The following is a 20741-nucleotide window of genomic DNA, read 5'->3' as shown; positions in this document are numbered from 1 at the left end:
AATCTGACACAGCACTCTCACATGCCCAGTAAAGTAACCATATTGCACTGTCCTTTTTCAATGTATCCAAATATTATCTCACGGTTTTCATAAATATTGTAACTGAACTCAAACTAAAATAAGCTGAGTTGAGAGAACACTCGGCAGAAAAGAAAGAGATACTCTTAACTGGAAGGGGGAAGTAAAGGTCTCTGGTTTCCATTGCACAGTCTGACTGTCCAGGATGCACTTCCTGACTAAAGCCTGCTTCATATCAACTGACCCCAGAACACGGTAACGCAAGTTCCTCTGTCATTTTCTCAAAGTATCCAGTATTCTGGCTGCTAATACTCAGCGTTCTCAGTACGTTACCAATGATAGACCAAGTATTTAACATTATAGGCCTCATCCCATGATGCACCAGGTGACGCGTTTAGCACTGGAAAATGAAATGAATCCTCGTAGTCTAAAAAAAACTGTGCCTCCGCCAGAGCCGGCCAAAAGACTGACCTCCTCACACTCTGCCCCGTGGAAGACCACCAGGCTGTCACACTCCCGACACTTGGAGGGGGCGCGCAGCTTCCTCAGTTTGTGTGTCTGGGCGGCCTTGGACATCTGGGTGTTCCTGAATGGCCCTGGAGAACTGGCCGTCTCTGTCGCCATCTCACTCAGACCTGGGGATGAGGGAGGGAGAGGGTGTCGGGGGGGGGGTCAGTTTCAGCTCCATTAACACGATAACTCAGTATCAATCTGCGTGTCACTATCATTCTTGTTTGCCTGAGAAGCTTATGCAAATAAGTTTCCATTTTAAAGATGTTCTATAAAAGCCCTGTGATTAGTTTACTACTCAACAGCGTGGTTCCACTTTGAGCAAACTCGCACATTTGCAAACTCTCTAACATCATGAATCGATCTTGAATCTTGAATCCTTGTACACATTTAACAAAATCCTGTATTCCCAATCTTTGAATTCCTCCTGAAGGTATAAATGCCGTGTGACTGGGTTGTGTTGAACTGAACTCCTCAGTCAGACTCACCGTTATCGGAAGGTGAGGGGGGCTCCCGCTCGTCCAGGTCATCGGCTGACGACATGGTCCCTGTGGAGGGGGTTCTGGGTAATCTCCTCTTGAAGTCACCTGTGCAGTTGGGGAGGATGCACCAGTTAGTCCTCATGACCATCATCACCCCTCTCTGCTCTCTCACTGACTCCCCCCGGACTGACAGGGACCTTCTGCTTTAAGACGGGCGTCGTGGGGGGGGGGCGTGGCTAGGCTGCAGGTCACGGAGCCAACGGGAGACCCACATCCAAGGCATCATGGGTGATTCACACCTCCGGCCCATGATCAAATCCCATCGTTGATCCTGCTCATTGTTCCCGCGACAGGCTGCGTGAGAGAGGCCCGTCTCAGACAGCTGTGGGGATCGTTTCAGGGAAGTCCCCCATCTTTGAATGGGGATCATTGGGGAACGTGTGAATGGTAAAAGATTAGAGGGATCCTGTTAATCTGAGGACGCAGGTCGTTCTAGATTCGAATGAGCCAAAAGGTTCAGATTAATAGTCGGATTAAAGCAGCAGTAGCCTATGTAAGATTTCTGTAAGATTTTAAACATTTTAAATATTGCTATGTTGCTATGATAAATAAGGAGGGATAAGTGATTGAGCTTTGGCTCTCCTACAGCAATGATTAATAACACCAGAGCATAAAAAAATGGCCACAGCTGGTTGAAAGTGTGTGTGTGTTTGTGTGGTGGGATCCAATAAGCAATACTTGGCCTTAGGGGAGTGTGGGTATGGCAAAAACCCACCAACCGTGACTGAAATCTTCCCTCACCGCTAGCTCGTAGCTCTACGTAGCTCACAACAGGCTTGTCACGCAGAAGTTACATACTGCAGCTTTCAAAAAGAAAGGTCTGTGTTATTATCTTTACCTTTCTCAACCAACAGTAAAAACTCAACATAGACCTAACATGCCCGAAAGAAAACACACACATTTCTGACTGTTTAGGTCATGTACGTTTCAGACTGTTCACGTCATGCAATAAAACCTGGCTGCAGACCAATAAAACTACTGTTAAATGTTAAACCTTTACACTCCCAGATAACATTCCTGTCATACACCCAACCCCCAGTCCACAGGCCTCTGGGCAGATTCAGACTTTGTTTAGGGCTGAGGCCCGTCTCTACTGCCTGGCAGTGTGTTATGAATATGACACAAGGCCAATCAATCTTGTGTTCTTTCACCGACCAGGCGATGAGAGGTTTATAGAAAATGTTTGGCACCAGGTGTCTGCTGTTGTTGTTGGCACTAGGTGTCTTGTCATTACACAGGATGTGAGGCCTACTGAGAAAAAGAGGACGTTACATTAGGGTAAAATTGGAAAGGTGTATATGTAGGTAAGTAAGAAGGTAGATAGGTAGCACTCTTTTGATACTGGGGGGAGTTGTGTTTTTTTTAGGTGGGTAATCGAGCAGTGTGCGAATTGCTGGGGGGTGGGGGTGATTTACCCCCCTCTGGTTTTGATATCCCCTCCTCTGATCATTCATTTTTATCGCCGGTGTGAATACGTTTTTATCCCTGCTTCTGGTCAGACTGAATATAGCTAGAATATAATTCCTGTGCCCGAAAATAGATGGCGCAATTTAGAAAGACTACACTAGCTATTTCAAAAATATGATTTACAACAGCGAGTTCTAACCACGCGTTTGATTGTCATGGCAACTGTCAACCAAGCGCCTACTCTAACTAGCAAGAATTAGCAATGAAACAGGGTCAACAAAGGATTTCGTCATATTTTGCTGCGAGGATTTTGGAGGATGCCCAAAACGCCAGAGGTCCGTCACCAAAGCAGACTCTTCTGCTAGTGCTAAACATCGGTAAGTGACAGGATGAATATTTTATTATGATACAATTATTGTTGTGGGTGATAAGCGGCCAATCGTCAGCATGTATTGCTTTTGTTTTGCTATTCTCATCCTCGATATTAGGCAATAGCCAAGTCAGCGCAGCACATTGTCGCGGCCACCAATTTAGCCTATTTTTCACAAGACCAATACCAATTTATATTTTATCTTGTGTTCCAGATTTTCTTTTCAGCCTTGCGGCCTGGCCTACCGGTGAAAGTGCACGTGATTGTGGACCAAGATGGATCCATGCTGAATGTTAGCCTACAGATTTGTCGGTATAGATGGCTGGTGTTCAAATTTGCTTTCAAGGCACAGGCCTACTGTAACAGTGATTTACTGTTACCTTTTTTTAATTAATTACCTTTAACTAGCCTACGCATATCACTTTTTTTTAATGAGGTGGTCTATGATGAGGACGGGATAGCTCTACATTCATAGCAGTGTGATCAATAACCTAACATCGTATGGTTTGTCCTTTCTTTTAGCACTTTGTTGGGTGTATATATAAGAATACAATAAGAGCATACAGTCGTTTCCCTTGTTCTGATGTTTACATTTGTTCAATTTCTGGACATTAAATTTGATTTGAAAATGTCCCCCCCTCTTTTTCTTTTTTTTACAAATCGCACCCTGTAATCCAGTATATAGCCTATATTATAGTGGCAGGTAGTGGTGGGGTGAGGTTGAAAGGTAAATAGGTGTGATTTGGGACTAGGCTACAGGGAGAGGGGGTGACTATAGGGGCTTACCTGGACTAGCGGTGGGGGAGTCCATGGACCGGGACTCGCTGCTGCCCCCGGCGCTCTCCGAGTCACTGCACATCCCCCCGCCCTGAGTACCCGTGGCCCAGGCTCGAAACGGGCCCTGGATCCTCAGCGCTGGAACGTAGCAGAAAGAATACTTAATCACTTCCTGGGTTCACAACAGCATTGCTATCTCTTCCCATCTATTCAGAAAGAATCTCCTCCAATTGGGTTTCACCTCTGGAAAAAAAAAAAACTGTGTTTTGTTTGAAAATGTTTCATTATGTGGCTGTGTGTGTGTGTGTGTGTGTGTGTGTGTGTGCGCGTGTGTGTGTGTGCGTGTGTGTGAAATGAGTCAGCTGCAGGGAGTCAGGAGAGGACGAAACGTTAATCCCCAGGCATGTCCAGCTATAAGGATCAGCCTGCAGCTCTATAAAGAGTACACACACTTGCGCACGTAGTCACATAGGAGCACACAAACTCACTAGCACCAACTCACACACAAACGATGAAAAGGTGCAGTAATTATCCACAATCACACCAAACTCTCTCACCAACACTCTTTCTCTCACACACAGCCAACTCCAACAGATAGCTTTCCTGCCACCCAATAACTCGTTCTATTGTGCTTCTATGGACTTGCTAATGTGGCCTTTTCACCTCAACAACACTATCAGGCCATGAGCCGCTAACATACTTTTGAGCCACTGATACTCTTGAGAGCTAGATACCGATCGGTGTGCATAACAAAAGGAGAACGGCTACAATGTTTACTCAGTAGTGAATAGACGCAGCATGCATCAGGGAAATTAGCTGCAGTCTTTGTGATGCAATCTAAACTGAGAAGTTCTCCTTATCTGCTGAGCTTTCTCTGTTTGCCGTGGCTTTGGAATGCTGGAATGCTAGTGTGATTAATTTTTTTGAGGATATTATATATATATATATATATATATATATATATATATATATATATAAAAATTAAAAATTAAAAAAAATTAAAGAACATATCAATCGATAAACAAATATGGCACTGGATGTTTCAATAAAATCAAGATAATAGCCCTTTTATTTCCAATATAGAATCTGTTGATCTATGACATTGATTTATGTTTCCTGCACCATCTACATGGAATAGCCTGCAAAGTGAACTTAAACTCCAGGATCTAGTCACTCTGAATGAATTTAAAGGCATGGTGAAATCTATAGAATCGGACTCTATTGATACTTGTAATTGATTTAATTGAAATAGGCTTATATGGTTTCCCTGCACTTTTGCTGTATAGCACTTTTGAGCTGATCAATTGTTTTTAATGTGAGTGTGTATGAAACTGTTTGTACTGCTGCCATTCTTGGCCATGTCGCTCCTGAAAAATAGATTTTAATCTCAATGGGTCTAAGCCTGGTCAAATAAAGGTGAATGAAAACGAAAAATTTGGAAGAAAAATGAAATTGCTCTGTATTTGGTCTGGGCATATAAAAAAGGATGGTATATAGAAGTACCTTGGATATCCATGCTGCTATTGGAGCGGCGCTCAGCGATCTTGGCGGGCCGGGTGTTGGCGTCCACCTCGTCAGTGGTGATGAAGTCTCCTGACGTCAGGGACATCTGGTACAGGCTGCCCTGGGGCGCATGGCCACTGCTCAGAGACCTCTTAGGTAATGGCATCCTGTGTAAGACAAATAGATTATGAAACTTTGTGAAACGTGAGAGGTTGTGTCTGAAATGTGCTCTATAAATAAAGATTAAGATTATTATTATTATTATTATTATTATTATTATTATTATTATTATTATTATTATTATTAACTCACAAATCATCTTAAAAGCCTGAATGGAAAAAAAAACATCAATTACCAGCATTAAAACAATATTGAAAATGGACTCTAAACAATCTGAAATGACCCATGCTATAGTGTCTACTCCACAGAAAAATGGGAATCTGAAAATGTAGGTCAATGTGCTCTAAATTTAACCCTGTGACTCCCAAAGCTGTGTATGTGAGACTGTTTTGATTGTGCTTCCTCTCCCTTCTGTGAGGGCTTTTGATCGGGGAAGGGAGAGGGAGGGGGGGGGGGATTGGGAGGGGAGTAAACAAACCAAGAACAAAGCTCTCCTCAGTGTGTCGCCAGGTCACACACACACTTCAAGGAGAATAAGACAATGAACGAAGTCAACTAACAGAGTTGGCATTCGAGTTGATACAATCAGGATTATCATATTATGAGCCCAATAGTTAGCTGGTAATTTGCAAAGCGAAATGTGAATAGCTGTGATGAAGCAGAGGGTGTGGTGGTGACTGCAGTGGAAACAGCGTCTCTCTCCAGTCCCTCCCTCCTTCTCTCTCTCTCCCATGACCAGACACTTCCCCAGGAAGACCTGCAAACTGCTCCCAATTGTGTTACACTCTCCCACACAATCTCTCTCTCTCTCTCTCTCCCTCTCTCTCTCTCCCTCTTTCTCGTTCTCTCTCACTGCTTCTTAATAGCAGTTTCTCTCTCACTAAAATCAGTCAAGGTGTCTGCACACTGCCCCAACCAACAGCAACCAAAACCAACCAACACCAACGTTGGATTGGTGTGCCATGTTTTTTGGTGACTGTTGTCGTCGGTTGGATGAATTTTGCAGCTGAATTTTAAACTTCCAACATTCTAATAACAACTGCAAACTTCAGAATGTTGGGTGTTGGTTGGCCTTGGTTGGGGCCATGTGGCAGAACCAATCTTTCACTCCCTCACAGAAATCTCTCTTTTTTTTTGTACAATATCTGACCGCATATAAACGGGTTCCTCACCCTGCGTTTTGAGTGACGGTGGCGTCGAAGGAGTGGGACTCCACCCGGGCACGGTCGGTCGGCAGGCTCCGTACGAAGTCGACGTACCGCTGGCCGGGCTCGTACAGCTTGGCGCTCTCACACAGGGACTGGTGGTTGACCGGCAGACACACCACCTGGGCCTGCTGCAACTGGAACCAGTTCACCGTCACCTGCAGGAAAAGATAGATCCACCCAGAGACTACAATGAATGAATGAATTAATTAATTAATTTTATTACTTTAAGTGTCATCTATTTTTCAATTTTATTATTTTAAGTGTTATCTAATGGCCCATCCCACATGGGATTAAAAGACACCTTTCTAACAAATAATATTACCTAGAACCATATATCTTCAATCAATCAAACCCATTAGTTGCTACAAAATAGCAAACTACTCTCCCTGGGGTTCACAAACAATATTCATACATACTGTACATGGCAAATACAATAAAATCAAATAAGACATTCAAATAAATCTAATTTAAACAATGATAGACACATTGAGGGAGCATTTGTTATTTCCAAAGGCGACAGAAGAGTCCAATCCATCTGTGTCATACACTGAGTTAGATACTGAATATATACTTCCTCTGATATTAAACAAACAAACAAACAAACAAACAAACAAACAAACAAACAAACAAACAAATAAATAAATAAATAAATAAATAAATAAATAAATAAATAAATAAATAAATAAATAAATAAAAGTTAAACCGCTGGGTCAGAACGTACCGCTTTGAGCGTGAGGTCACACTGGAAGACCAATTCTCGTAGCTGGGTGAGGATCTCTCCCTTGGTGTGGGCCAGGTCCACCCTCTTCACCCTCACGTCCGTCTGGCAGGCCTCGCAGTGCTCCTTGGCCTCCTCTGACTGTGACACAGGGTCACCACAGGAGAACGTTAGATTTGCATTCACTGCCATGCATTCGTTACACGGGGGTATTCTATGTTTAAGCAACTGACCACGAGAGGCAGTGGGTTACAGGTGATGTTACCACAGCTACGGGGCGTTGTTAGGCCGATGCGATAGCGGAGGGCCTAAAACCCCCGTAGCTGTGGTAAAATCCCCTGTAACCCACTGCCTCAAGTGGTCAATTGCTTTTCTACAATGGTTACTACATGTATATATTCACAAAAACACTCAGTAGTAACATTCAATCATTTATTTACCGATCATTCTTATCATTTTAGTATTTACAAAATCTTCCGTGATAGGCTATAGTTCTGAATTAAATGGTTGCCAGGCAACATAGGCTATCTCGCCTATTTGGGTTGGCCTTGTTCACATAAGCCATAAGGCATAATTCGGGTGGTTCACGTTTATTTGAATATTTCCAGCTTTGGTGCAGTTCTCCAGAGCACTCTTTTTCGCTGGAAGGGGTGTGGAAGTGTTGGAGTCGGACTGATGAGTGCGTTTTTGTAATAGGATACAAAAAAGGCGAGGTTGCTGCGAGTGGTTGCTACGCAAAGCAAAGCCTACCGCTTGATTTTATCAATGGCCTCGTCAATGAGATTGACGGCACATTAATACTAATTGTTATGCGGTCGCAGCCGTGGGTTACAGAGTATTTTACCACGGCTGCTAGCCAATCAGAATCAAGTATCCAAACTCTCCGGTGTAGAATGGTACTTTTACTGTATGTGTTGCAGAGCAGTGTGTGCCACTCAGAATAGCATTAGATGTGGATAGAAATTCAATTTGACTTCTGAATAATAGGTCTATAATAAGGATTTGCTTCAATGCTGAGGTATGAGCCTCATGGATGAGCTACAAGCGTCAGTAACAAGGTATAGTCCCTACGGCGGAGCTATGGGCCTCCTGGTGGAGCTATGGGCCTCCTGGCAGAGCTATGGTCCCCATGGAGGAGCTATGAGCCTGCTGGCAGAGCTACAGGCCTCCTGGAGGAGCTATGGGCCTCCTGGCAGAGCTATGGTCCCCACGGAGGAGCTATGAGTCTCCTGGTGGAGCGTGGACGAGGTCTGCTACCTTCTGCAGCGCCTCCTCTTCCAGCCGGCGTCTCTTGTCCAGCTGCTTGGCCCCTCCGGCCCCTCCGGCGCCTCCCTGCTGCTCCTCCTCCAGCCTGCTGGTGGAGACCCGGGCCTTCTCGTACTCCTCCAGCCTCTGGGCCTGCAGAGCCTGCGCCTTCCTCAGTGCGCTGTCTGCCTCATGCTGCACACACACACACACACACACACACACACACACACACACACACACACACACACACACATATACAGACACACGCATGGACATACAGACACACGGACGGACAGACGCACACACACACGGATACAAAGATAAATGGACACACACACACGCACACAAACACACGTACACAAACACGGACACGCACGCACACACAAACGCACACAAAAGCACACATCTGTTACAACACCGCCGTGCTGATTCAGCACTACCAGTGTGTTCACTTCCTCCCTCCTGTGAAAGCACAGTTTAGACGTACACAGGAAGTGCATGCGTGCGACGCTGTTTCTACTGCACTGCACTACTGTTGATTTATACCAAAGCGGGGTCAAGCTCAATATTAGCACACATCAAGACTCCCACAATCGCTTTCCCAACTCCCAGCTCATGTTCTCACGTTAACACTCACCCCTGTTCCACTACACACACGAGCAAACACGCACACACGCACGCACGCACGCACGCACGCACGCACGCACGCACGCACGCACGCACACCCACTCTTAGACCCACTGACTGACTGTCTGACTGACTGACTGACTGACTGACTGGCTAAAGATTAACAACAGCGTCTAAGGTGTTTGTGCTCCATAGCCTTTGATGTTTGCCACATTCTCCTTTGTGTCTGTCTCTTAAAATGGCCTTTTAAAAAAATAAAAAAAAATAAAACTCCACCCACCATTTTCTTTTGCTCTCTCTGCCACTGCTCCTTCACCTCCTTCCTCAGCTTGTCCAGCTCGTTCTTACGGGCGAGAAGAGGCTGGAATGCAGACATACGCGCGCGCACACGCGCACACACACACACACACAAACATGAAAACGCACACATGCATGCACACAAACATGAAAGCATACACGCACACGCGTGCACACACACACGAAAACACACACATATGCATGCACGCACACACACACACACACACACACACACACACACACACACACACACACACACACACACACACAAACTGTTGTGAGTCAAGAAGTAAAAATCTTCATCAAATGCCCCAGAGTTTGTTTCATAAAGATCAAAGCGTTTTCATACTGTAATGTTCCTACCTGCATGAATTTGTTGGACTGGAGGGCAGCCACTGTGTGAAGTACGAGCTGGCTGTACTCAATATCGTTTTTGAACGCCGACATGTAGATCTCTCGAAATGGCATGAAGTCCTTTGATGAGGAAAAAAAGATGAAAATGTAAAGAGATTGTTTGAATCAGCTGTATAAATTCAATGGTACAATTAAGACACATTTAGCAATCACCTGTTGACTGGCGAGCGTCTTTGCCGATTCTGCCATTTTGGCGTAGCTCTTCGCACACTCGATATCTGCAAACAGACACACACGTCACAAAATGTCCCCGGGACACAAAGAACCACAAAAGACCACAGTGCAAGTGTTAACCAAACAAGAGGTGTTTGCTAAGTTGTCACACCATACTGTATTCAGTACACCGTGATGGAGTAACCGAGTGCGTGTGTGTGTGTGTGTGTTTGTGTGCTTACTGAGTGATTAAGTTTAGTACAAGTACTATTCTTTAATCTATTAAAGAAAACAGGCAATCAGTAATTCCAAAGTCTAATGACACTACACTACATACCCCACCACTCTGAGCGCTGTGTGTATTTTATCCTTTCTTAATCTCCCAGAAGAACGTCTTCGCCGCTATGCTGTCCCTGCTGTAAAACACGATGACGTCCACCTGGGGACCATACTGTATGTATCTACCTATGAAGACAGTAAGGCTACAGTAGCACAGCTAACCATGCTAGCGCACGTGCAGTCACGGCTGAGGTGATCCTAGGTCCCTTCCCTCGACGCAGCCTAGCCGCCCCCCGTGTGAGTCCACGCCGGCCCCCTCGCGGACCCCCGCCCTCCTTCAGACTCACCCGCACTGATGCGCTTGTCGACCCATCCCAGCAGCTCCTTGGTGTACTTGGACCAGGCCTTGGCGTAGAGCAGCGCCGCCTCCACGCCGCCATCGCTCCGGCGCAGCGCCGCGTCCACCTCCTCCGCCGCCCGCAGCGGGGGGGGCGGCGACGGACCTGTGATCACCACGGAGACGCCGCACGGGAGGTTATAGAACAGGGGCTTGACGGTGACGAGCCGCCCCCCGCCGCCGGAGTCCCTCCCGGACGCCGACATGTGTTAAGTCAGTGTCGGTGCGTGGGTGCGTGTGTGTGTGTGTGTGTGTGCGACCGAGAGTGTGTCAGAGAGAAAAGCCCATTGCCGACCTTGGTGGCGGACAAGCCCATAATACCCTGTGATGCTAAGTAGGTGCGACAGGGATTGGCCGCTGTATTGCGTAATATGTGTACTAATATAATATGACTGAACCAATTATAGGTCAGTGTGACTTCACTGACCATTAGGGAAACCGTATCTGTAACACACTGGTAGTGACACACAACACCGACTACCCACACACAATACTAGTACTACCTAGTACTGTACTAAGAAATACTACCAGGACTCTTCCAGGACCTATTGTATTTATATTTTGCTACACTTGCACTTTGCACTTGCTCTTGCTTTAGCACTAGATTATGCTCTCAAGTCACTTGTTTAGAAAGGAGGTGTACTTGTGAGTTCTGACGAGTAGTAGTACACTGACTACCTACAGTATGTTAAATATAATTATTATAAATCACTTTGGAATATTATAAATAGCTTTGTATTATAATAATGATTGATACATTACATTACAGTAATGTAATGTATTAATCATTCCTAAAAGCAATTATATAACAAATAATAGGGAAGATGGTGGGCTAGAATGTGGTGAGTGACAGGCTATCCTATACAACAGATCTGCATGCTGTACAGTATATACTACTGTAGGTAGATGTTAAATATGTATACAGGCGTGGGGTGTTGTGGTGGTCGAAATCACCTGGTGTGTCATCCTTCTCCAGGCCGGTTCCTCCAGGTTCCACAGAAAGGTTCTCAAAAGACTGGGGAGGAGACAAACAGAACAGTTCCACGATAAGGAACAAGTGACAAGCAGGTGCAGGGCGAACACTGAATGGCTCACAAGTCCCGATATAATAAATCAAACTGAAGCATTTTTACTTCCCTTTGTCCTCTTGTTACAAAACACTGAGAAAATAAAACAGCTATCATAACTCATGGCCAGAGGATATTTCAGGAGTACACTTCAAACAGGAAGACATCTCTCAACCCCCAACATTCAGTGCGGCTCTGCACTTCCTCTGCGCCTCGTCACCTTTGACCTCTGGCTGACCAATCGGGTGCAGCGGGTCACATCGGCAGGCCTCGTCGGGCGATCGGTCACCAGGCTGTAGGTATTTGTAGCCAGCATGTTGTGGAGGGAAGTGAGGGTCATGCTGCCTGACTTACCCGGCTTCTTCTAGTCAGGGGAAGCCCCAACGCTGAGCCATTCTCCACATCGCCCATAAGGAAGTCTGACACTCTGGAAGGAAAACATACAGCAACAATGAGATACACAAATGTGAAGTTTTACCTTTAAATCTCGCCCCAGGATAACCCTAAACATGCGTCAAACTCAAAGAACACAATGCAGGCTGGAGTACTACCATTACATTGAGCATGGGTTGAGTTGAAAGTTAGTGGTGTTGTTTATGTTTAGTGGTTAGGAGCTTGTGGTGGGAAAAGCTTATTCTAGACCAGAGAATGGGTTAAGTAAGGGATCGCATCGATGGTACAAGTAGTAACTCGGCCTACACAGCTTAATGTTAGCTAGATAACAACGGTTTAACAGTGAGTTAGCTTAACGTATATTTAACAGTATTGCCCATTGAGAAATAACTGACCGTAAAATGTTATCCGATTGTCCAATCAGAATCAAGTATCTCAGAGAGCCGTGTAATAAAAGCTAAGAGTTTAACTCAAGCCTGCTCATCAGCTCAATTTAACCCCAACCGAGACGAGGTAACATTAAGCCATGATGTTCAGAGACTGGATAAACAAAGCATGATGTTCAGCAAACTTCATTATCAACTTTGCTGTCCCATTAAAGATAGAACTCTGTCATCGCAATCTGCATGATAACATTGTACTTACACATTGCCAAAAGTGAACGCCAATGTGTCGATGGAGGTGTAGATCTCGCCGAACAGCTCCTGTTTGTTCTCCTCCTTCACTTCCTTGAAGTTCACGCCTGTCAGGAGTGGGATAGAGCCAGTTATGCTAAAGCGTGAAACCAAATAACTGCGAAACAACATACCCCTTTAAAAACTGGAGACATTATGTACTTGCACTATGTATTTGATATCTCTAGGTTACTCAAAACATACACAGTGTAACATGTAATTAAAAATGAACATAATACAGTTCCCCATTCTCTTCTTTCTGAACTGGTTTCCAGGAGAGTTGTGAATATACCTGTCGTGCCAAACATGTCATTATCTTATCTTGTCCCTATAAGAACATGTTTCAGTTTCTCAGACACAGACTGAGGTGAGGCAAGGCCTGAAGGAACAAGACAGAACTTTCAGAGGAGATCTCCCATTCAGCAGGGTATGAGCATCCTGGACTAGAGAATAAGCAACAGGGAAACCAGTGCAAAATCAGCAAGGTTAGGTAAGGACTGAAAAACAGTAACCCATACGTTTCGGCGTGCCGGGGGTGGAATTCAAACCCGGATCTCCCGTGGGACAGACACCATTTTAACCAGCTACACCGATGAAAAGCCAGCTCTTCATCGGCGCGGGTTGATGGTATTTATACTGGGGGAGTGAGTTGAACTTGCTAACCACCTGGGACTCACAAGGACTCTGTTTCACTCGGTTACAAAAGCACAGATTTGACTGTAATTAGTAGGAGCAACACACTTCCTGCCTGGAGCCTAAACACTGACAGAGAGAGAGGAGGAAACACCAAATCTAAATACGGCTATAATCACTCTCCAAAATAAACTTCCTGTCCCACTAAGAGAAGGGGATATAAACAAGTAAAAGGTGGCTTCGGAGAGCACAGGCAAACATAACTACCCCACTGTCAAACGTAACTACCCCACTGACGGCATTGACCACTTCCCAACTTCCAAGATCGTTCTCACTCCTTTCTCTCTGCCTGTAGAACCAACGGCTGTTTCCAGAGCTCAGGATTGCGATACCAAACCAAAATCTCTGAAGCAGCTCTTACCCAAGACTTCCTTGGCTTCCATTTACTCTGGTTTCTTCCTATAATCCTTCAGCTAGTAAAAAAAGGTGTAGTGAACACTTTTGAATGTTGTCTGCCAGATCCAAAAGGAGAAGTATGCTAATGTAGCTACTTAGCTACAAGATACAGCTGCTCAAAACCAGTGCTCTCCATTTAAACAATGGGTTTTCTGGAGAGAACATGACTCAGTCTCCATTGTGAAAGCCGCCCTGTCGTACAGAACATGGAAAACCTGGAGATCCAGAGAGTAGAAAGGTTAGCAGCTCTGCGATCTCATCAGAGCCACCGTAAAGGCTTCCTGTCTCGATACCGGAAGAGGAACTATCCAGTAACACACACACACACACACACACACACACACACACACACACACACACACACACACACACACACACACACACACACACACACACACACACACACACACACACACACACACACACACACACACACACACACACACACACACACACACACACACACACACACACACACACACACACACACACACACACACACACACACACACACACACAACTACTCTTCCCATCCAGTGGGCAAATCCCTTTGTGTCCAATTTCAGGTGAACGGTGAGTCAAACGGCAGACAAACCACCACTTTCAGGGTCCACAAACCTTTTTTTTTTTTTTAAATCAACCTTCTTCTGTCTCTTTTTTCCTCAGTCTCCGTGAACGCAGACCTTCGGTGGTTCAATGGTCTTCATGGGAAGCGACCGCTTTTTATCAACTTGATGATGTTTTCCTCAAGACAGTCTGTTCCTTGGAAGAAACCATGGCCTACTGTATCACAATGACAGACCTCTTTCACCCACTTTCAAGACTTCCAAGAACATCCTTTTTTTCCCAGAGAGAAGTATAGAGTCTCCAAAAATGGTCTCAGTCTGATTACATATCCTCCAAAGGCCTCCACGGTGTTTTGGTGATGGTAGGAGAGAGAGGTCCTTCTAGGGACCTGTGGAGCGGTACTGTAGCTTCCAGGTGGTCCGGTCCCGCGTTCTCAGGAGCTTCTGTGAGCCCCCCAGCAAGCCCAGCTACCTCCCGCCTCGGACGCGGGTTCACTCTGACTGTAGCCTCACCCCCCCCCCACTCCCCACTCCCCCACACACACACAGGACATCCTGAAGCTTGCTGGAACACAATGCCATCGCTCGCTCAAGCCCCGACCAGCAGGCCCAGCGTGGAAGTTACATCATTGGGCAAAAATGGCATTGTTTTTGCTGGGAAAGCACAACACCTCATGATGAACGCTAATCAACCCACCCCCCCGACCCCCCCTCAAGCCCTGGGGGAAGCTGCCTGACAAAACAGATATTGATGGGCAGGCAAACATGGCTTTGGGAATGGCCCCAGGGGTCAAGCCGTGGGGACAGGCCACGGGGACCGTGGCAGCAGTGTGAATGCCTCCACAGACCCCGTTGGTGATGTGATTTGACGGGAACAGAGTATGCGAACGCCTCTTATGTTGTACGCAGACTACAAAACCATCTCCACCGTTGTTCAGGCAGTGCTGCGAAATAGTCAATTCAAAGCTTTGCTTTCTGGCCTCAAGGCATTGTCTCTTTTCAAAATACCACTTACTTCTTGCAAAACTCATCCAAAGTGTCTTCTCTTTAATAACAATAATAATCATAATCATAATCATTATCATAATCATCATAATAATAATAATAATAATAATAAATTGTATTTATAATGCACTTCTCATTTGACAATCTCAGAGTGCTAAATTTAAATCTTTATATACATGAAGGACATCAGACAAGCAACTGCAACCTAATATTCTAGAGAGTCTCTCTCTCTCTCCCTCTCTCTCTCTCCCCCTTCTCTCTTCCTCCCTCCATCTCTATCTCACTGTATTGCTCTTTTCCCTGGCCAGACGCCAGTGCTGTGAAAGCCCTGCTGTGAAAAAGCCAGGCATAGGTGACAGTGGCTTGTTCCAAAATAAAATCGACTAAGCTAGCACGCAGACTTGCAGACAGGCTGACAGACAGACAGACAGACAGGCAGGCAGGCAGGCAGACAGGTAGAAAGGCAGACAGGTAGGTAGAAAGGCAGACAGGCAGACAGACAGGTAGAAAGGCAGACAGACAGACAGGCAGACATGCAGGCAGACAGGTAGAAAGGCAGACAGACAGACAGGTAGAAAGGCAGACAGACAGACAGACAGACAGACAGACAGACAGACAGACAGACAGGCAGACAGACAGACAGGCAGGCAGGCAGGCAGACAGGTAGAAAGGCAGATAGGCAGGCAGGCAGACAGGCAGACAGGTAGAAAGGCAAACAGGCAGACAGGCAGGGACACACAGACTCTCTCTTATCTTCCTGCCAAGGCGCCCACATTCAATGTTCTTATTTAAACTCACTACCTGGTTTGATTATTTTTGGCTCATGTTACATAGGGAGAGGTCAGTGTGTGTGTGTGTGTGTGTGTGTGTGTGCGTGTGCGTGTGCGTGTGCGTGTGCGTTTACGTGCACCTCTGTTAGTGTTTTTGGTCTGTTGGCCTTGTGATTGCATGGGGACTTGGGAGTGAGATATTCAGGCCCCCTAGTGGTGAAAACAAATAATGTTTAGTTTCTGTGCATAGCCTACTAGAATCATTTGGCATGGGTAATGCTATTGTCTCAATAGGGGGACTATGCTAACTTAAACACATCTACACAAGAGAGAAATCATTAAGGTAGAATAAGGTCATTAACCATGAAAACTTCCTTTACAGGAGTGACACTGTTCCATCCCATTCCTAGATAAACAAAGCACTGTTAATATCAAACTGTTCCCTGGAGAGAGAGCTCTGGACAGCCTTGCAAACGATATGTCACCAGCAGCTGTTCAGCAGCTTCTCATGGTTAATAATAACAGTCTGTCCAGCTGTCAGAGAAGTGCACACAGATCAATAGCTAGCCTTGTCCTGGTACTGTACAATGGCTTCCTTCAGACTGCTAGAATACTGCTAGCCTCGTGAGACCATCCTGATTTCGCGAGCTCACATTCTGTGTCTCTCCCAAATCAGTCCCTGGGTAAGTTTGTGCCAGATCAGAAAACGATCTCGCCAATCAGCTTTGGTTCTGAGGAACTTGAAATGGAAACAGCTACGCTGGGCGTGTTTAGGTGTGACGACAGCGAGGAGCAGTGATAGACCATAGTATGGTTCATCCAATCTCTGTATTTTTGAGGCCTGCCTTTTTCCAAACAGTTTCCAAAGGAAAGTTCACAGATAGTTACTTTATTTGTTGTTAAGGTACGACAAATAAAGTTAGTGAAGTATTCTCAATTCTCATGAACGCAAACAAAATCATGTGCACTGCACACATGGTAAACATGCACATCCACATACACATGCATACCACGCACACACACACGATTAAATGCAGCCTTTCTGCACAGTGAAGAAGGCTAAACTCAGATATTCACACTCAAAGTTTGTGACGAATGACATGTTGGTTTCTTCATGCAAAACAGATTTGGGGTTTTTAAAACTTCATTAAAGGAGTAGTAAAGGGAAAATCATGTTTAGCCCTGTTTTAAGGTTACTTATGATCTATACAATGGTTCAGATCAAAACGTTGACAAAACTAGCACTTTTGAGAAAGTTGATAATTGCTCTACCACCATTTAGGTCATACAATGGATGTGGGTGAGCACCTTGAAAAATCTTTCAAAAACATGTTAAACTCTCAATTTCAAAGATAAGAAGCTCACCGAGGGGGTAATTGGTGTCCGTTGGTGTTCTGAAATCAAATTCGCAGCAAAGTATGAATCCTGTAGGGTTTTATTTATCATTTTATGAAATCCATTGACTTGTATTGAAGCGACTGTTGTAGATGTGTAGATCAATCCGCAGAGGGGATTCAGGAAGCGGAACTACTTCAAGGCATTGCGCGAGATCGGAATCAGTTCAAGCGGAATTTTACACACGCATGTGCTGTGACTAAATAGTTCTATACTAAATATTTAAAAAAGCCTTTCCAGATGAACTAGAATCTTACTTTATGGCGAATTATATGTCAAAATGCCAACTAACACCCCGGTGAGTTTATTGTCTTTGAAATTGAGAGTTGAACATGTTTTTTGAATGATTTTTCACGGTACCCACCCACATCCATTGTATGACCTAAACGGTGGTAGAGCAATTCTCAGACTTTCTCAAAAGTGCTAGTTTTGTCAACTTTTTGATCTGAATCATTGTATATGATCATAAGTAACCTTAAAACAGGGCTAAACATGATTTTCCCTTTACTACTCCTTTATTTTAGGTTTACTAAAGAAGGTGGGTGTTTTTATTTTACCTTTAAGACAAGGGGGCGTGTACATAACATTGGTACACCCCAAGGCAGGGCTCAGCCATAGCTATGCAGCTAAACCAGGGGGGCCGCTTGGCCATGCAAACTGAGACAAGGTGCACTCCGCCGGGGGAGATTCTTGTGCGCTGGCCAGGTGAGGAATCGCTCTCCATGCCTGATGATAATCTCTCAGCAGGGAGAGCAGCAGAGCGGGATTCCTCCCCTGCTAGGACCCTCAGGACGGAGGCACACAGAGCACAAAGACTAACTCTCACGCCTCTCTCTCTCTCTCTCTCTCTCTCTCCCTCTCTCCCTCTCTCCTTCTCTCCCTCTCTCCCTCTCTCCCTCCCTCGAATGAGATTTCAGATGAAAAAAATAATATTGTTTTTAAATATATTCCCGTCAACAGAGGTTCTAACAACGAATGCGCTATGGTGAGTACTGAGAGTGGTGAGATTCCCGAGGGACTTTTTCTTGGAAAAGTCTTTTTTTTGTTGTTGACTTTGACACACACACATTCAGCACACGCAGGCATGCTGGCCTGTAATTAATTATAATACGATTAACGAGATGGAAAGCAGGAGAGAGGAGGAGTAGGAGAGTAGGACTGAGGAGGAGAGGAGGAGGAGAGTAGGACTGATGAGGAGAGAGGAGGAGTAGGAGAGTAGGACTGAGGAGGAGAGGAGGAGGAGGAGAGTAGGACTGAGGGGGAGAGAGGAGGAGGAGGAGACTAGGACTGAGGAGGAGAGAGGAGGAGGAGGAGAGTAGGACTGAGGAGGAGAGAGGAGGAGAGTAGGACTGAGGAGGAGAGGAGGAGGAGAGTAGGACTGATGAGGAGAGAGGAGGAGTAGGAGAGTAGGACTGAGGAGGAGAGGAGGAGGAGGAGAGTAGGACTGAGGAGGAGAGGAGGAGGAGGAGGAGAGTAGGACTGAGGAGGAGAGAGGAGGAGGAGGAGAGTAGGACTGATGAGGAGAGAGGAGGAGGAGAGTAGGACTGAGGGGGAGAGAGGAGGAGGAGAGTAGGACTGAGGAGGAGAGAGGAGAGTAGGACTGATGAGGAGAGAGGAGGAGTAGGAGAGTAGGACTGAGGAGGAGAGAGGAGGAGGAGGAGAGTAGGACTGAGGGGGAGAGAGAAGGAGTAGGAGACTAGGACTGAGGAGGAGAGAGGAGGAGGAGGAGAGTAGGACTGAGGGGGAGAGAGGAGGAGTAGGAGAGTAGGACTGAGGAGGAGAGAGGAGGAGGAGGAGGAGGACTGAGGAGGAGAGTAGGACTGAGGAGAGAGGAGGAGGAGGAGAGTAGGACTGAGGAGGAGAGAGGAGGAGAGTAGGACTGATGAGGAGAGAGGAGGACTGAGGAGGAGAGAGGAGGAGGAGGAGAGTAGGACTGAGGAGGAGAGAGGAGGAGAGTAGGACTGATGAGGAGAGAGGAGGAGTAGGAGAGTAGGACTGAGGAGGAGGAGAGTAGGACTGAGGAGGAGAGAGGAGGAGGAGGAGAGTAGGACCGAGGGGTTACAGGGCGTGTGAGGGAGTGCCGGCCATAAGCGCTGACCTTTGACCTTGGCGATGACGGTTCCGGCGGCGCTGAGGATGTCCACGGAGTTGAGGGTCTGGTGCTTGCCGATGACGGCCTTCAGGACGCGCAGGAGCTCGCCCAGACGCTCGTGGACCAGCTGGTGCAGACAGTCCTGGTGCTCTGCAGGGGACAGGACACAAACACACACATTCACTGTACATTCACTGGCTTTTCATTTGCTGCTTTTTAAATTGGATTTAAGGAAGGCCTATAGTGTAGATACAGTACTGAGTAGTACTGGGGCGCGGTACACAGGGCGGCTGTAGCTCAGGATGTGGAGCTCTACTGTAGCTCAGGAGGTGGAGCTCTACTGTAGCTCAGGAGGTGGAGCTCTACTGTAGCTCAGGAGGTGGAGCTCTACTGTAGCTCAGGAGGTGGAGCTCTACTGTAGCTCAGGAGGTGGAGCTCTACTGTAGCTCAGGAGGTGGAGTTCTACTGTAGCTCAGGAGGTGGAGCTCTACTGTAGCTCAGGGGGTAGAGTGGGGGGTAGAGTCCAACTCCTCCTCCTGACGACACGTCGACTTGGGCAAGACACTGAACCCCAAATTGCTCCCAATGAGCAGGCTAGTACCTTGCATGGCAGCTGCCACCATTGGTGTGTGAATGTGTGTGAATGGGTGAATCAGAGGCCTTCATTGTAAAGCACTTTGGATAAAAGTGTTATATAAATTCAGTCCAATGACCATTTACATATTAACCATACATACCCAGTCCACACACCCATTCATGTTCATTCTGGAAAAAAAAATCTAATTTTAGGAAAAAATGCTCAAAACAACGGTGAAACATAATCATTATAAGTCTTGTCTGACTCCGTTCACTCGTTGTTTGATAACGCCGTGAAATAACTTTGAAATAAATCCCGCTAAGAACACATGGCGGAACCTTTACAGGGTAACCATGACGACTGCGACAGATCAACCACTCAGTGGGCTTTCTGACAACACAGTCGTCATTGGGGTTAGCCACCAAAACCATGAAGCTGAGACTTACGACTTGAACTTATAGCCTAAGCAAACTCCCCTGAGAGCTGAAACGTGACTCACCTGATAACTAATGCATGACTAAAAAT

The 20741-nt window shown here is 46.0% G+C and overlaps 1 protein-coding gene across 3 annotated transcripts in view; it reads right to left on the bottom strand.

The window, feature by feature from the left end:
- arhgap29a (Rho GTPase activating protein 29a) overlaps window positions 1-20741 on the bottom strand; it is a 47676-nt gene that overhangs the window by 5665 nt on the left and 21270 nt on the right. For 2 of the 3 annotated variants that reach the window (XM_084443224.1, XM_084443226.1), the window contains 15 exons: window positions 19646-19789; window positions 12694-12790; window positions 12010-12082; window positions 11543-11603; window positions 10539-10694; window positions 9913-9977; window positions 9709-9819; window positions 9329-9409; window positions 8431-8613; window positions 7177-7314; window positions 6420-6610; window positions 5128-5294; window positions 3634-3762; window positions 1017-1115; window positions 490-653 (listed from right to left, as the gene is read on the bottom strand). In XM_084443224.1, coding sequence (XP_084299350.1) covers window positions 490-653; window positions 1017-1115; window positions 3634-3762; window positions 5128-5294; window positions 6420-6610; window positions 7177-7314; window positions 8431-8613; window positions 9329-9409; window positions 9709-9819; window positions 9913-9977; window positions 10539-10694; window positions 11543-11603; window positions 12010-12082; window positions 12694-12790; window positions 19646-19789 — 1859 coding nt within the window. Of the gene's footprint in view, window positions 1-489; window positions 654-1016; window positions 1116-3633; window positions 3763-5127; window positions 5295-6419; window positions 6611-7176; window positions 7315-8430; window positions 8614-9328; window positions 9410-9708; window positions 9820-9912; window positions 9978-10538; window positions 10695-11542; window positions 11604-11875; window positions 12083-12693; window positions 12791-19645; window positions 19790-20741 lie in introns of those variants that run through there. The other variant, XM_084443225.1, reaches the window with a different exon arrangement.

The sequence above is a fragment of the Borostomias antarcticus genome (genome assembly GCF_949987555.1).
Source record: "Borostomias antarcticus genome assembly, chromosome: 9".
Taxonomy (NCBI): Eukaryota; Metazoa; Chordata; class Actinopteri; order Stomiiformes; family Stomiidae; genus Borostomias; species Borostomias antarcticus.
This window is presented reverse-complemented; position numbering and strand designations above follow the sequence as displayed.